The following is a 17,740-nucleotide window of genomic DNA, read 5'->3' on the forward strand; positions in this document are numbered from 1 at the left end:
TTTATTTTTTGGTACTGGAGATCGAACTCGGGTCCTTGGACTTGCGAAGCAGGAGATGGCACCACTGAGCTAAATTCCTGGCCCTAATCTTGATTTTAGAAAGAAAAAAAAAAAACAAAAATGCTTTCAATTTTGCCCATTTAGTATAATGTTATTTGGATTTTTGTTAAGTTTTGTCTTTTTTGGTAACATTGTAGTCTGCAAGTATAAATCCTGAAAAATCATTGCAGAAATTTATTTGGAGTTCATTTCCACATGTCCTAATTAATGTCCTAACTTGCTTTAAGATGAAGAGAAGAATTTTTCTTATTTACAAATGATATTTCACAGTAAGTCTATTGTAAAAATTTTAAAGAATTTACTGGGGTTTTTTTTTGTTTGTTTGTTTGTTTTTGGTACTGGGGATAAAACTTAGGACCTTGCGCTTACAAGGCAGGCATGGTACCACCGAGCTAAATCCCCAGCCCTCAACTGTAAATTTTTAAAGCCAAAAGAATTTAAGAATTTGCTTTTTAAACTTTTAAAAAATACTCAGTATATATTCCTTATTTTTAATCTTAACACATTCTTAGCATTATAATACTTCAAATAAATCTCTGAAAGGAATTTCAGCTTTTTCTTAAATAGTTTAGTCTTAGCAATCTCAAAGAATAAAAAAAAACTTAGGGTCTAATGAGAATTGTCTTAATTGTAGTGTACAAATGCTTGGCCCGAAGTATTTTGCTCCATAAATGCATTTAAATTTGAATTGAATCTGATAATTTGTCTAAAAAGTTACACTTACCTTTTAATATATTCCTGATGGAAAAGTATTTAAAAAGTTTGGCACTGGCTCTAGTTTTAAACTAACAAGGTAAAGATCTAACTCTAAAGCAAAAAACCCACCAATTTTATTCACATACATGTAAGGTTAGCTCTTGAGAGGGAAATCTGGGGGCTTTACTCATTGGGACTCAGTCCGAGACTTATCCAGTATGAATTGGAGGTTCAAACAAATCTGTTCTTCATTCTTATTTTTTCTGCTTTTATGTGGATTTTATTTCTGGAGTCTGAAATTCTGTCTCTTTGTGTCTTTCTCTGGGAAGGATTGAATTAGTTTCTGTGAATCAGTGAATTTGTTAATCAGTTTGTTTCAATAGACTGTCTTTCTTGAGAACTTTAATGAGTCCTTAGATTTTTTTTTTTTTAAGGCAGTTAAAAGTTAGAGGTAAGATGTTTCTGCATTTTTGTCTTTTGCAGCTAGAACTAAAAGTAGATGTGTTCCTGTAAGTGAAAGGATTTCACCCTATATGTAGTTAATTTATGAGCTTTTTCATGAATGCTGCTGCCCACCATTAAGTCTCTTATCACAGGGCATTTCAAAATGATGCCATAAAATGCTATTGAGAATCTCTGGATCTCAAATGTATAGAAATCATATCTAAATGTCAATTCCTGAGTTAAGGAACTGACAGATATGGCATGTTCAGTCTCTATTAATATTTAATAGGCTAGAGATTATTATCTGTTATTCCTTATGTTTTTATAGACTTAAATACTTGTTGAAAAGCATTTGTTTTATTGGGGCTGTATATTTCTACCATTGTACTGATTTGCTTACTTGAATTAAAGTTATCCTTTAATTGTTTTGGGCTGTATCTGTAATTTGACATTTAGGACTTACCCATGTATACTGTGCACCAAAGATGAAATTTCAATGCATTGTTCAGTTACTAAACAATTCTTATTTGTCTATAATAAAACTATATGTCTGGGTACATATATTTCAATGTTAGTTATTTTATATTATCCATTTGGATGATGATGATTAATATATAGAGACTAATTTTCCAAATTCGTTTGTCTCCTCTGGACATTTCTTTGGGGTATGTTCACATTCATGTTTTTGCCTCTGATTTTAAAATAATTTTCCTTTGTTGTAGGATGAGCAGTTCTTAGGTTTTGGCTCAGATGAAGAAGTCAGAGTGCGAAGTCCCACAAGGTCTCCTTCAGGTATGACCAGTTAAGCACATGGTGCCTTTAAGTTCTATTTGTTAGGAGGTTGTAGCTTCATTTTGCCTTCTTGCATTTAAAAGATGATCTACAACTCTGTGGATAGGAAATGACTTAGGAACTAGATTTCTCTGTGAGATGCTTCTCTGTCAGTCTACCTTTGCTTTATTTAGTATGCTCTGGGGAAACTACTCAGAGCTTGGGAGGTAGGTTTACATAGAATTATGGGTAAACATGATAGGCTTGAAGATGACCTAAAAGCATACTCAGATTTATAATTTTATATTAATATGCTAATACTTATGCCTTTGGGAATAATTTGGCCATTATTTTTTCCTGATGAAATCTGGTTTACTATTGTCAAAGAACTAAAAATAAAATGTGGTACCATATGAAACTATTTACCTGAACGTTGAAAGACTATTAAAATAAAGAAAAAGAGTGATATGGAATGATTCCATTTATTAGCAATGTTTGTCATTTTTTTCTCACAACAAAATATCTACTCTAGGACTGGGGATTTAGCTCAGTGGTTCTGCTGCCTGCCTGTAAAGCACAAGGACCCGAGTTCAATCCCCGGTACCAAAAACGAAACAAACAAAAAAATCTATACTATCTTGAAAACCTTCAGTCAGTTTTTAGGAAAAGGTGCTCAATAGGAATAATATTTAACAGTTTGCATAATTCAGTTCTGTATGAGAGAGCTGAAGATCTTTTGTTGAAAAATACATTCCCCATCTTGCTGACATTCTGACCTCTTATATGGCTTTGATTTTATATGGATAGACAATCTACTTAAGTGTGCTGTCGTTAGCAGATTTTGTTTTTTTCTATAGCAAAACATTGGTACATTTTAGACATACATAATGATAACACTCAGATTTTGCTCTTTGACACTTAGTTTGTGATGTTTGCCTGCCTCTGGGTATCACTTAAAGAGTCATCATGTTATACAGCTGTAGTGATGGGCCTGTGGCACTTGTGCCACAGCCAGCTGTTCGTGATTATTGAAAGCTCTAGAAGATTCGCTATCACTGTTATATAGTAATCTAACTCAGACACCCAAGTTGACAATTTTTCTTTTCTATTTAGGAGAAATTAGCTAATAATGTCTAAGTATCTGTGCTATTTAGACAGAGACTATGGTCTATTTAAAATGTGATGAAATCTTAGTCAGACTTGGATCACACCTGTAATCCCAGCATTCAGGAGACTGAGACCGAGGCAGGAGGATTGCTTTGAGTTTGAGGCCAGCTTGAATTACATAGTGAGACCCTGTCTCAAAAAATAAAACAAAACAAAAAGATGCAATGAAATCTTAAAATTTCATATAGGAAAGGGATTTTTAGGTATCATCTGATCTAACTCTTCATTTACAGCTGCCAAAGGAGGCCAAGAAAATAAATGATGAGCAATTATGTACAACCATTGTGATTCTTTGGATGTGTTGTGATTAAGGAAGTTAGCACAGGAAGTGCTTTTTCTACTTAAGTATCAGAAGCGTATTTTAAAAGTGGAATAGAAAAGGCTTTCCAAATTAAGAAAGTCCTTTGAGTGCCCCAGTTCAAGTCAGTGACAATGATAAAAGAATCTAACACTTCTGGGCAGGTGGTTTTTATTAATTCACAACTCTCTTATGATGGTTTCCTCAAGTTTTTTTGTGCTTATCAGTTTATCATGAAAGTTGTCTTTTTTATTAAAAGTCATCTGGATATCCATCATTAGTTAAGAAATGAAAGGTAGTTTCATGTGTTCTAGTCCATTTCTTTTGTTATAATTAATATATGTTGAGAATGAATTTGTAAATCTTTAATCTATTAATTGAAATTTCATAAGTTAATTGGTGAGGAATGCATTTATATTTACAAAGCTCAGCAATAAGACCTCTGTTGATTTCTGCTCCATAGTGGGCTGGGGATTTAGCTCAGTGTTACCAGCACCTGCCTGGCACGTGCAAGGTCCTGAGTTCAGTCCCCAGTACTGAAAAAAGAAAAGAGCTCCATAGTAAAAATGTTCGTAATGGCCTAAATCTCTTTCGATACCTGTGAAGGGAAATTGTATTCTCAGAAGAATGTTTTTATAAAACACTTAAAAGTCAAGAGAGAAGAAATGACAGCATGGGCAGCTCTTATTGTATTTTAATACAGGTTTATATTAGTATTAGAGACAGTCGTGTTTGGCTTTTTTCCCCAATAAGTTTATTGGTACATTTAAAGCAAACAATGCATACAGTTGCATTTATCATTGTTTTCTTAACTAGCTTGATACATAGCAAATTGAGCCAATTCATAAATTGGCACATTCCTTTAATTTAGAAGAAATCTGATTTAATGTGTTGCTGATTTGCTCTTAACATACTAATGGTTAAATCTTTTGGTAACCTGGGACTAACTAGTTTAAGAACCCCCTAGATAAGAGAGTAGATTAATGGATACATCAATAGTCATTTCACAGATATTTCATATTCTACACAATTCAGTGATGTTCTGAGACCTTGTGAATGAATATTTCTTTATTCAGGAAAACTTTATTAATTTACTTTGGAAAACATTAAAAATGTAGGATGCAGTGTTACATAGAGTTTTCCTGTGTAAGTTGGTATATTATTGATCGAAGAGCACCTTGTTCCATTTATTCAAAGCCAAAATTCCAAACTGAAAATTTGTATTTACTTAATAGAAGCATATTCTTAAATGTTACTCTTGGCAGCTAGGATAAGGACATACAGATTTTTTGGAAACTCAGTTTCTACATTACTTTTCAGTTGAAAACCTCTTGCCATCATCTTAACTTTTGTATCCAAAAAAATGTTTAAATGTTCTTTCAGGTGGAATATTACTTGATTTCTTTGTGGCAAATTTTTGATGAGAACAAACTAAACACAATTAAGATATTTTATTGATTCAGTAGACCCAAATTGAGATCGGTACAAAATGGCCTATTTTAATTATATTCAGCTTAGCTAAGACCTGAACTACACAGCTAAATATATGCTCTTCATTGTCTAATTTCTATATGCAGTTAAAACTAGTCCTCGAAAACCTCGTGGGAGACCTAGAAGTGGCTCTGACCGAAATTCAGCTATCCTCTCAGACCCACCTGTGTTTTCCCCTCTAAACAAATCAGAGACCAAATCTGGAGATAAGATCAAGAAGAAAGAGTCTAAAAATATAGAAAAGAAAAGAGGAAGACCTCCTACCTTCCCTGGAGTAAAAATTAAAATAACACATGGAAAGGACATTGCAGAGTTACCAAAGGGAAACAAAGAAGATAGCCTGAAAAAAATTAAACGGACGCCTTCTGCTACCTTTCAGCAAGCCACAAAGATTAAAAAATTAAGAGCAGGTAAACTTTCTCCTCTCAAGTCTAAGTTTAAGACAGGGAAGCTTCAAATAGGAAGGAAAGGGGTACAGATTGTACGCCGGCGAGGACGGCCTCCTTCAACAGAACGGATAAAGACCCCTTCAGGTCTCCTCATTAATTCTGAACTGGAAAAGCCCCAGAAGGTCCGGAAAGACAAGGAAGGTACACCTCCACTCACAAAAGATGATAAGACAATTGTCAGACAAAGCCCTCGAAGGATTAAGCCAGTCAGGATTATTCCTTCTTCTAAAAGGACAGATGCAACAATTGCTAAGCAACTCTTGCAGAGGGCAAAGAAGGGGGCTCAAAAGAAAATTGAGAAAGAAGCAGCTCAGCTGCAAGGAAGAAAGGTGAAGACACAGGTCAAAAATATCCGGCAGTTCATCATGCCTGTTGTCAGTGCTATCTCCTCACGGATCATTAAAACCCCTCGGCGGTTCATAGAGGATGAAGATTACGACCCTCCAATTAAAATAGCCCGACTAGAGTCTACACCGAATAGTAGATTCAGTGCCACATCCTGTGGATCTTCTGAAAAATCAAGTGCAGCTTCTCAACACTCCTCTCAAATGTCTTCAGACTCCTCCCGATCTAGTAGCCCCAGTGTTGATACCTCCACAGATTCTCAGGCCTCTGAGGAGATTCAGGTACTTCCTGAAGAGCGGAGTGACACCCCTGAAGTTCATACACCACTGCCTATTTCCCAGTCCCCAGAAAATGAGACTAATGATAGGAGAAGCAGACGGTACTCAGTGTCGGAGAGAAGTTTTGGATCTAGAACAACTAAAAAATTATCAGCTCTACAAAGTGCCCCCCAGCAGCAGACCTCCTCCTCTCCACCTCCACCTCTGCTTACTCCGCCCCCTCCATTGCAGCCAGCCTCCAGCATCTCTGACCACACACCTTGGCTTATGCCTCCAACAATCCCCTTAGCATCACCGTTTTTGCCTGCTTCTGCTGCTCCCATGCAAGGGAAGCGAAAATCTATTTTGCGAGAGCCAACATTTAGGTGGACTTCTTTAAAGCATTCTAGGTCAGAGCCACAATACTTTTCCTCAGCAAAGTATGCCAAAGAAGGTCTGATTCGTAAACCAATATTTGATAATTTCCGACCCCCTCCACTAACTCCTGAGGATGTTGGCTTTGCATCTGGTTTTTCTACATCTGGTACTGCTGCTTCAGCCCGGTTATTTTCACCACTCCATTCTGGAACAAGGTTTGATATGCACAAAAGGAGCCCTCTTCTTAGAGCTCCAAGGTTTACTCCAAGTGAGGCACACTCTAGAATATTTGAGTCTGTAACCTTGCCTAGTAATCGAACTTCTGCTGGTACATCGTCATCAGGAGTATCTAGTAGAAAAAGGAAAAGAAAAGTGTTTAGTCCTATTCGATCTGAACCAAGATCTCCTTCTCACTCCATGAGGACAAGAAGCGGAAGGCTTAGTACTTCTGAGCTGTCACCTCTCACTCCTCCATCTTCTGTCTCTTCTTCATTAAGCATTTCTGTTAGTCCTCTTGCCACTAGTGCCTTAAACCCAACTTTTACTTTTCCTTCTCATTCCCTGACTCAGTCTGGGGATTCTACAGAAAAAAATCAGAGACCAAGGAAGCAAACTAGTGCTCCAGCAGAGCCATTTTCATCAAGTAGTCCTACTCCTCTCTTCCCTTGGTTCACCCCAGGCTCTCAGACCGAGAAGGGGAGAAATAAAGACAAGGCCCCTGATGAGCTGTCCAAAGATCGAGATGCTGACAAGAGTATGGAGAAGGACAAGAGTAGAGAGAGAGACCGAGAGAGAGAAAAGGAAAATAAGCGGGAGTCAAAGAAAGAGAAAAGGAAAAAGGGATCAGAAATTCAGAGTAGTTCTGCTTTGTATCCTGTGGGTAGGGTTTCCAAAGAGAAGGTTGTTGGTGAAGATGTTGCCACTTCATCTTCTGCCAAAAAATCAACAGGGCGGAAGAAGTCTTCATCACTTGATTCTGGGACTGATATTGCATCTGTGACTCTTGGGGATACAACTGTCAAAACCAAAATACTTATAAAGAAAGGGAGAGGAAATCTGGAAAAAAACAACTTGGACCTCGGCCCAACTGCCCCATCCCTGGAGAAGGAGAAAACCCTCTGCCTTTCTACTCCTTCATCTAGCACTGTTAAACATTCCACTTCCTCCATAGGCTCCATGTTGGCTCAGGCAGACAAGCTTCCAATGACTGACAAGAGGGTTGCCAGCCTCCTAAAAAAGGCCAAAGCCCAGCTCTGCAAGATTGAGAAGAGTAAGAGTCTTAAACAAACTGACCAGCCCAAAGCACAGGTACTCATTTGCACCTTACCTTTTAAAATCAACAGTTTACCAAGCTCTTCCTGTGGGCAGGTTTTAGTTAGGTTAATTGTTTCAATTACTTCCAGTTCAGGAAAAGTGTGGTGGACGTGGTAGTATTTGCAATGATCCTTCAAGGACTGAGAGAAATAAGTAGAAAATAAAAAGGCACTAACTTTCTATGTAGTAGGAATGGTATTGGTAGAGAAGAAAAAGTATAAAACATATTTGAGCAACAGTGGATAACTGGCAAAGTGGTGAACTCAGGGCTGGGGATTTAGCTCAGTGGTGCTGCCACCTGCCTCACAAGTGCAAGGCCCTGAGTTTGATCCCCGGTACCTCAAAACAAACAAAAAGTGATGAACTCAGTAGCTGAAAGATAGGTTGAAACAATTTTATAGAGAGTAATGAGTTGTTTGTACCTCCATTTTGGTGCAGTGCAATCTGTGGCTTAATTTGAAGGAATGTTTTTATAATCAAACTGTTTCACTTTGCCTGATAGAATAGAAAAGTGGAGGTGAACGTTATCTTCATCTGAGTAGTAGATTATTAGAGCAATAGATGTTTGTGGGATACAGTGAGAAGCACTTAGCCTTAAATTGTGGAACAGAAAAACTGTAGAATTCAATTTGTTAGTGCCAAACAAACTTTTGCCAAGAACAGAGGGTTAAAAAAAATAAATGAGGCATGATCTTTCCAGAGAAAACTTGATCTTAAAGTTTAAAAAAAAAATAGTTATTACATCTGAGTATGGTGGTGCATGCATATCGTCCCAGCACTTGGGAGGCTGAGGCAGGAGGACTGCCCTGCGTTTGAGACTAGGCTGGGCTACATAGTGAGTTCAGTGCCATCCTGACCTGCACGATGAGGCACTGTCTCAAAAAAAAGAAAAAATAGTTATCACATAGTAGATCATACTATCTTGGTGAATTAGTTTAAGATGGCTACAGCTTAGGGTTTTTTGTTTTTGTTTGTTTTGTTATTCAACCTAGGGTCATATTTATATTAATTCTGCGAAGTTGACAGTTTTAGCAGCAATGCAGTGAAACTTACTTCAGACACTATGTTAGATGTTTTTGGTTAGCCTCCTCATGAAAAGGACAGTGGCTTTTTAAAATAAGAGATACTTCTCTTTGGAGCCATGGCCTTTTTTTGCATCCATTTATAGGCTGTGTCCCCCCTTCTCTGTTCATCAAGGAAATACAAGAAACAGACCAGTTAAAATAGCCCTGTTGACACTAGACTTTTTTAGTAATACTGTATAGACTGGCAGCTTGAATTTTGAGAAGAGTTGTAAAGAAGTCTAATATAGATGCTTAGTTGATTTTTAAATTTTTATTTATTTATTTATTTATTTATTTATTTATTTTTGTAGCATGGATTGAACTCAGGACCTTGCACTTGGCAGGCAGGTGCTATGCCACTGAGCTATATCCTGGCCCTTGATTTGTTTTTTGATGACAGGCTTTTTTGCTGCTGATTTAAGGATGTGGAAGTAGTTGGATTCTGTATATTAATATTATTTTTTCAGTTGAGAAGAACTAGACGTGTACGTTTTGATGCTAGGTCATAATAAATTGATCAAGTATATCTTGGTGTCATTTAGTTATCTTTACAGTATATACGGTTGTCATTGTTTTTGGCCTGCTTTGAATTTAGGGTCAAGAAAGTGATTCATCGGAGACTTCTGTGCGAGGACCCCGGATTAAACATGTCTGCAGAAGAGCTGCTGTTGCCCTTGGCCGAAAACGAGCTGTGTTTCCTGATGACATGCCCACCCTGAGTGCCTTACCATGGGAAGAACGCGAAAAGATTTTGTCTTCCATGGGGAATGATGGTAGGTCGGGGAGATCACACTTGGGGTGTGAACAGATTGTTTGTTTGCTGGTCATTCTTGGATTTTTGTTTGTTTTATACCTGGGATTGAATTCTGGAGTTTGCACTTGTGAGGCAGGCATGGCACCACTAAGCTAAATCCCCAGCCTTGTTGGTCATTCTTGGCATGCCCAGGAGGCTCTTCATAGTTAATCTGGGTCTTTTTTTTTGGTTCCGGGATCAAACTCAGGACCTTGCACTTGTGATTCTGGTGGCGACACCACTGAGCTAAATCCCTGGTCCCTGTCTGGGTCTTTTAAAAAAAACAGATAGCTAGCAAAAATTACATACATAAAGATTTTTATTAGAAGAAATGGCTGACAACAAAGGGGGATAGCCAGGGAATGCTGTGAGTTGTCCGACTATAAAGTAAGTCCTATGCCCATGAAGAAGAGACAGGGAAAGTTGGGCAGAACCTTCAGTCTAAGAATGGTTTGGCAAGGTTGTCAGGAGTCTTTGAATAAAAATTGGCTATCAGAAGTGTCTTGCATCTCCCAGGAAGAAGCCTGTCTTAATATCTCTGTCACAGTGAGTGTTAAGTGTGGTTTTTTCACACCACTGGATTCTAGTGCAAAGCTGCTGGGGCCTTAGTCATTTATGCCTCTTATAATTGAGGTCTGTGAGGAACATTCTCATGATTGCCATATAGTTTTGAAGTTTTGGGTAGCTGCTCTTAATGAATGTGGAGGTTTAGAAAATCCTTAGAAGCATTCAGTTCATGTTCTTTGTTTTAGGTTAGATTTTTTTCTTTTTTTATTATTTGCAGTTTTGCTTTCATTAAGCTGCAAGTTATAGGCATTTAAAAACAATTAAAGCTTGTAGTTCTTTACATAAGTATTTTTATTATAATTTATTTCACTTTTGGACTACCAATTAAAATGATATTTAAATGTATCTAATTATATAGAAATTTTGAGGCTCACCCCTCTGCTCCCAAGAATGGGTTAGATACTCCCTTGGAACTAATGATATTTCTTTTTTTTTTTTTTTCTAATGACATTTCTTTAACAGACAAGTCATCAATTGCTGGCTCAGAAGATGCTGAACCTCTTGCTCCACCCATCAAACCAATTAAACCTGTCACCAGAAACAAGGCACCTCAGGAACCACCAGTAAAGAAAGGACGGCGATCAAGGCGGTGTGGGCAGTGTCCTGGCTGCCAGGTGCCTGAGGACTGTGGTGTTTGCACTAATTGCTTAGACAAGCCCAAGTTTGGTGGCCGCAATATAAAGAAGCAATGCTGCAAGTGAGTGGATCTTACTCTGAGATTCTGACCTCCAGTCATGAGGTTACTTACTTAAAATATCTCTGGTCCAATGCAGAGATGCACTTGGAAACTGAAAATGGTGATTATATTGAATCTCCTTGAATTGCAAGATTAGTTGCAAAGTTGGACTGTGAGGTGGTTAGGTTTGGGCTCTGTTTAAATAAACACTCTTGGCCAGTGCTTTCTAATAGAACATTAAACATAAGAGTTCTTTATGCGCAGTTCACTAGTCATATGTGGCTATTGAGCATTTGGAATATGGTTAGTTTGACTAAAGAACTACATTTTTTACTTCATTTAATTTTAATTAATTTAAATTTAAATAGTCATGTATGACTACTAACTGCCGTATTAGTCAGTGCTACTCTTGGAAAATGGTTTCTTCTTAAAACTTGATACACTTAGGCATATTTATGTATCAGAACTGAAAGCACTTTTGTCTTTAGGGCATACAGGAAACTTTGGTAATGTTTTGCCTAAAGCTGTGTTCTCTGACTCTTTTTGGACTCTTTTCATAAAAAGTAGTGTGTTTCTGGTTTTTTGGTGATGCTTATACTTTATTACTGAGCTACATCCCCAATTCTTTTTGAGACAGGGTCTCACTAAGTTGTCCAGGTTATGCTATAACTTGAGATTCTCCTATCTCAACCTCCCAGGTAGCTTCAATTACAGGCGTGCACCACCACACCTGGCTTCAATTTTTGGTATAGAATTTTTAATACTCTTTCTTCCTCCCTTTCTAGTCAATTTGCAAGGCACTTTCTGCCTTCTGGGATAATTTGTTTAAAATTAATCAGGAGTCACATAAACAGAAATTTTAGAGTATCTCACTAAGTGCCCAGAACAAGAAATAGATATTTTCTGAATGAATGACATGAAAGCAGTTAATATATAAAGCATAGTTAAGGCAGAGGTAGGAGGATTGCCAGTTCAAGCCAGCCTGGCCAATTTAGCAACTTAGTGAGATACTGTCTCAAAATGAAAACTGAAGAGGAGTTGGGAGTGTAGGACAGTGTAAAGGCCTAGGGTTCAGTCCCCTGTACCATAAAAACAAACAAACAACAACTAAAACCATAGTTGGGAGAAATGTTATTTATTCAAGGAAGAGTCTCTAGGAGACAAGCAGTTCTGTGCTGTGGTTGGCCTCACCTAAAGCAAGAGTCTTGTCTCAGGCCCATTAATGGTAAGAGGTGAATTAATTCACATACTATAAAAAGGTACATGATAGCAAGATAAAATTGCACTGAATTCTGGGGTTGGCATGGATTTGTGCAATTTTATTTTATTTTATTTCTTTTTGTGTGTGTGTGGTACTGGGGATTGAACTCAGGATCTTGCGCTTGCCAGGCAGGCACAGCACCACTGAGCTGCATTCCCAGCCCTTAGTGCAATTTTAGACTTCAGGTTAAGTTTGAGTTTCATTACATTTAAATTGAGAGGTGAAATAGCTGTTAAAGTCATGAGATACACCTGTAGCATTATAGTGGCAGACAAAGCACTTTGGAGATTTCAGTCCATTTTGTGTAAATACGAATATAAAATCTCATAAAGGACCAGTATAAGGAATACTAACTGATCATTATGTGTGTGATGCTAGTCAATATTGAGTTATAAGAAATTTGAGTCCCATATCAAAAATATTTTGATATTTGCTCCTTTTAGATCCTAAAAGGGGAAATTGTTGATCCAAGGATTTTAAAGGCTCACATTTAACCTAAGTAATGAACAATCCTTGTTTTAGCTGTCAGAATGAACTAGAATAAAGCTTCACTGATTCTTGCAGACAAATGAACATTTGTTTCACTTGCTTCCCTTTTAAATGCATTTTATCTTATGGTTTATACCATGTCATCCTAGGATGAGAAAATGTCAAAATCTACAGTGGATGCCTTCCAAAGCCTACCTTCAGAAGCAAGCTAAAGGTAATGTTGTAAAAAGGTCTTTCCCCAAATACTTCCTTCTTTAATGTCATATAGCTACATTTGTTCAGTATAAAGAGAGTAGTAGAGTCTTTTTTTTCTTGTACAATCTGCTTTTTTCATGGGGAAATGGTGCTTATTGAAGCTGGATAATAGGTACATTTGACTCTTTTCCTATATTTTGAGATATGTTTGTTTGTTTTTTGGTACCAGGGATTGTACTTGGGTTCTTGTGCTTGTGAGACATGCGGCTGCACCTTTGAGCTAAATCCCTGACTCTGTATTTTGGGATATGTTTGAAAATTTCCATGGTAAAAAAAATTTTTTTCTTTTTTGGTACTGGGGATTGAACTCAGGACCTTGTGGTTCAAGGTAGGTGCAGTGCCACTGAGCTAAATCCCCAGCCCCATAGTAAATTTTTTTTTCAAAATGTCATATAAAAGTCATAATTCATCCCATTTCCTAGAATGAAAGTATACCTACTTCATCGGATCAACACAGCGTTGATTCCTTGAGCCTTGCAGTGCCAGCTTTAGCTTCAGGAAATTGAGAACAAGATGATGATACATTTCCATAGGTCTCTTTAAAGATTTGCTCACTTACAGAAGGATGATCTTGTTTTGTCCCCCAGCTGTGAAAAAGAAAGAGAAAAAGTCAAAGACCAGTGAAAAGAAAGAGAGCACTGTTGTGAAGAATGTGGCAGACTCTAATCAGAAACCTCCCCCGCCAGCACGAGAGGATCCTGCCCCAAAGAAGAGTAGTAGCGAGCCTCCTCCAAGAAAGCCAGTGGAAGAGAAGAGTGAAGAAGGCAGTGCCTCTGTTCCTGGGCCTGAATCCAAACAACCTGCTACTCCAGCTTCCAGAAAGTCCAGCAAGCAGGTCTCACAGCCAGCCCCCGTCATCCCACCTCAGCCACCTACCACAGGACCACCACGAAAAGAAGTTCCCAAGACCACACCAAGTGAGCCCAAGAAAAAGCAACCTCCACCCCCAGAGTCCGGTGAGTGAAGAAGGCAGGAAGGATGGGTGAACACAGGTGCAGGAAAGAAGCCCTGGTGTTCAAAACCATATTTAGAAACCTGAAATGTTTACATATTCAACAGAATTAACTCTTTTTAAACTACTATATAATAACAAAGAAATTTTCTATGTGAAGCTTATTTTTTTTAAAGCTTCTCTTTTCACAGGCCAATGTAGCCTACCACAGTCATTGCCAGCACCTGACTATTTATTTTGAATTCTTTAGGTCCAGAGCAAAGCAAGCAGAAAAAAGTGGCTCCCCGCCCAAGTATCCCTGTAAAACAAAAACCAAAAGAAAAGGTGAGGAGGGCCTTTGTTTCTCTACCATATCTCACAGATGGGTTCTATTCAGTAGGTAAAACCTTGTCATTGACATTTGCATGATTGAGTGAAACTGCTTTTCTGTTTCTGTGTAGATTGCAAGGGATTTCTTGAACTAACTTTATTATTTTTCCTTGTAGTGCTGGGGATAAAACCCAGGGTCTTGCACATGCTAAGCAAGCATTCTGCCCTGGAGCTAGCTCTCTTTGAACTAACTTTAGGATTAACTGTGTCTTTTTTGGTCTCTTTCCCTTTTTGCTTTCTCCTTCTTTATATCCCTACATGTTATAGCCTAGGAATCTACTTATTGGTTTTTGTAATTTTCTCAACATACTGTAACAATATTTATAAAAATCACCTGTGCATGTGTCTACTATTTTGATTTATTATAGACAGGATTTACAAATTCTCTGATGATTACTTTTCTGTTTCTATAGAATACTTATGTTAGAAACATGTTTTCCAGATTTGTTGATAAAATTTGGCATTTTCATTATTACTTGTTGTAACTGAAGGTAAACAGGATGTTTTTTGCTATTTGTTATTTGGTAGTAGGGATCGAACTCGGGACCTTGCACTTGCGAGGCAGGCAGTAGCACCATTGAGCTAAATCCCCCGGCCCCAGGATGTGTTTTTTTAATTAAACAAAATTTGTTTTGAGACAGGGTATCACTATATAGTTCAGGCTGTCCTTGAACTCATGGCGATCCTCCTGCCTCAGCCTCCTCAGTGCTGGGATTACAGTAGTTTTATATTCATCTTGTGTTTCCATAGGAAAAACCACCACCAGTCAGTAAACCAGAGAATGCAGGCACTTTGAACATCCTCAGCACTCTCTCCAATGGCAATAGCTCTAAGCAAAAAATCCCAGCAGATGGAGTCCACAGGATCAGAGTGGACTTTAAGGTAAAAATGTTTAATCATCGTGGAGTTTATTTAATGTCATGACCTTTAAATAAAATGGTGCTACAACTAATGGTATTGAAAGAGAGGAACTAAGCACCAACTAGAGGAATAAATAAGAACTACAGTTAGCAGGTGAGTTCAGGTGTTGTGAGAGCTATAGTCAGTGTCATAATGTAATGTCTTTGAGAACAAAGTGAAAACACAGCCATTGAAACGCACTGCTTCTAATGAATGCCCTGAGCATTATATGAAAAAATTACTTCACACAGAAATGAGCAAACCATGATAGTTGCCTGAATTAATAAAACGAAGGAAACTCAGTCGCAGTGTATCTTTGTTAAATATTTTGTAAGAACTGAAACAATAGATGAGCCTTTTGCTGTTAATGCTTGAGAGTAAAAATTTTTGGGCTGGGGATTTGGCTCAGTGGTTTTGCCACCTGCCTTGCAAGTACAGGGGCCAGAGTTCAATCCCCAGTACCAAAAAAAATTTTACCCAGCAGTTATTTTTGGATTCATTGAAATGAAATACTCTTGATATTCTGATGTCACTATCTGTCTTTTCATTCTTGTTTTGTTTTTGTAAAACTTTCATAAGTGATTGTAATGTCTCTCCTTCTATCCTCCCCATCCCCCCCCCACAGGAGGATTGTGAAGCAGAAAATGTGTGGGAGATGGGAGGCTTAGGAATCTTGACCTCTGTTCCTATAACACCCAGGGTGGTTTGCTTTCTCTGTGCCAGTAGTGGGCATGTGGAGGTAAGGCTTTTTTGTATCTTGGGAAGTGTAACTGGATTATTTTGCTGTGGATGGAAAAAATTGTTGTGTTCTCTTTTATTGATTGGCATTTGGTAGCAGGTACTATTTCCTTGTTTAAACTAGCTAGTGAGATGTTTTTGAATATTTAAAAAAGAATCTACTTTTTAGAGTAGCAAATAGTCTCATGTTTTAAATTTAGTCTTTTTAGAGTTCTGATTTTTCTGCTAAATGTCCAAACTTAGGAAAAATTGTAAGTATTTATAAAGAGAGACTGTTTTGTTTTTGTTTTGGGGTGTGTTTGTTTGTTTGTTTGGTACTGGGAATTGAATTCAGGAGCCTCTGCTTACAAGGTGGGCAGCAGAACCACTGAGCTAAATTCCTGGCCCGAGACAGTTGTTTTATATTGACTGTCAAATCTCTCAGCAATTACAGTGGACCCTCAAGTTATGACCAGCCTGACATACGAACAACTTGGGTTAATTAGGTTAATGGAAAATTCATCTGCCTCTTGTTATTTGTAGCGTGTACCCAGGTAAGCATCCAGATTTCAGTTGTATTGACTTAAAACCCACCTTGAGTTACAACCAGCCCTTGGTAACCAATCAAGTTTGTAAGTTGAGGGTCCACTGTAATTTAAAAAAGGAACAATGAGAAGGTACCTATAGAAAAGGGTACTTTCTGGTGGTAGAAATAGAAATTAATTATACTCTTTCTGAGTGTATTATTTACAAATACGGTATGTGTTAATCTGTAAAACAGGCACAGTACACTCTCCTATCATTTGTATTCCAGGTGTTTATCTTTTATCCAGGAATTAGATAAATTGGCAGATGTGTGTGTGTGTATCTGTGAGAGAGAAAAAGTTAATTTCAGCATTTTTCATGATAAAAAATTAGAAACAACTTGAAATTCTTATCAGTAGAGAGCCTTGGATAAAAGAATTATAGTAGCTAGGAATAGTGTCACATGCATGTAATCCCAGCACTCTGGGAGTGAGGGAGGAGGATCATCATGAGTTCCGGTACAACCTGAGCTACATAGGGAGACCCTGTCTCAAAACCCCCAAAAAAGGAAAGAAAATTATAGGATGCCTATAATCCCATCACTCAGGAGGCAGAGGCAGGAGGATGGATTATGGGAGTTCACTGCCAGCCTGGACTTACATAGTGAATTCAAAGCCAGCCTAACCTAAACAGCAGCACCCTGTCTCAAAAAAAAAAAGATAGGAAGCTAGGTATGTTGCTGCATGCCTGTGATCCCAGCACTTAGGAGGCTGAGGAGGATTGCTGGGACTTTGCAGCCTGGGCAACATAGTGAGTTCAAGGCCGTCCTGGGCTACATAGTGAGACCTTGTCTAAAACAAAACAAAACAAAAATACACATACATGCAGGCACACGCACAGAGAGACCAAAAAAATCTGAAAGGATTAATACCAAAATATTAAGAGCATGGTTGGATTATGAGCAAGCTATTTTTTGAGACAGAGTCCCACTGTGTAGTTAAGACTGACTTGGAAGTCACTATGTAGCCCAGGCTGGTCTCAAACTCACAGAGATCCTCCTGCCTCAGCATTCCGAGGGCTGGGATTACAGGCGTGTGCCACCATGCCTGGCTGTGTCAGCTTTTATAGGTTGTTAGGGTTTTTTTGTATATGTGCTGCCAAAGCAAGCACTTTTTTTTTTTCAGTATGAGAAAGAACAAAAATTGTAGCACAGTGCCAGGGATTTAGTCAGTGGTTCCGCTGACTGCAAGAAGAAGGACCAGAGTTTAATCCCCAGTACCAAAAACAAAAAACAAAAACAAAAAAGTAGCACAATTTTAAATAGGAAACAGAGCCAAGGATTTAGCTTAGTGGTACCATGCCTGCCTCAAAAGTGCAAGGTCCTCAATGCAGTCCGTGGTACCAGGAAAGACAGAGAGGGAGGGAGCAGTATTTTGTCATTCATCAGGGGTGTAATCAAGACCCCTACGATTTTCAAATTTACTTAGCTAATTATTTATTAC

The 17,740-nt window shown here is 38.1% G+C and overlaps 1 protein-coding gene across 1 annotated transcript in view; it reads left to right on the plus strand.

The window, feature by feature from the left end:
- Kmt2a (lysine methyltransferase 2A) overlaps positions 1-17,740 on the plus strand; it is a gene marked incomplete at its 5' end in the record, with an annotated part of 89,212 nt that overhangs the window by 34,212 nt on the left and 37,260 nt on the right. The window contains 9 exons of the mRNA XM_010629473.1: positions 1,923-1,992; positions 5,014-7,664; positions 9,330-9,507; positions 10,557-10,791; positions 12,670-12,734; positions 13,363-13,731; positions 13,978-14,051; positions 14,847-14,978; positions 15,622-15,735. Coding sequence (XP_010627775.1) covers positions 1,923-1,992; positions 5,014-7,664; positions 9,330-9,507; positions 10,557-10,791; positions 12,670-12,734; positions 13,363-13,731; positions 13,978-14,051; positions 14,847-14,978; positions 15,622-15,735 — 3,888 coding nt within the window. The remainder of the gene's footprint in view (positions 1-1,922; positions 1,993-5,013; positions 7,665-9,329; positions 9,508-10,556; positions 10,792-12,669; positions 12,735-13,362; positions 13,732-13,977; positions 14,052-14,846; positions 14,979-15,621; positions 15,736-17,740) is intronic.

Source organism: Fukomys damarensis, unplaced genomic scaffold (genome assembly GCF_012274545.1).
Source record: "Fukomys damarensis isolate Sample0158 unplaced genomic scaffold, DMR_v1.0_HiC HiC_scaffold_16, whole genome shotgun sequence".
NCBI classification, from domain to species: Eukaryota; Metazoa; Chordata; class Mammalia; order Rodentia; family Bathyergidae; genus Fukomys; species Fukomys damarensis.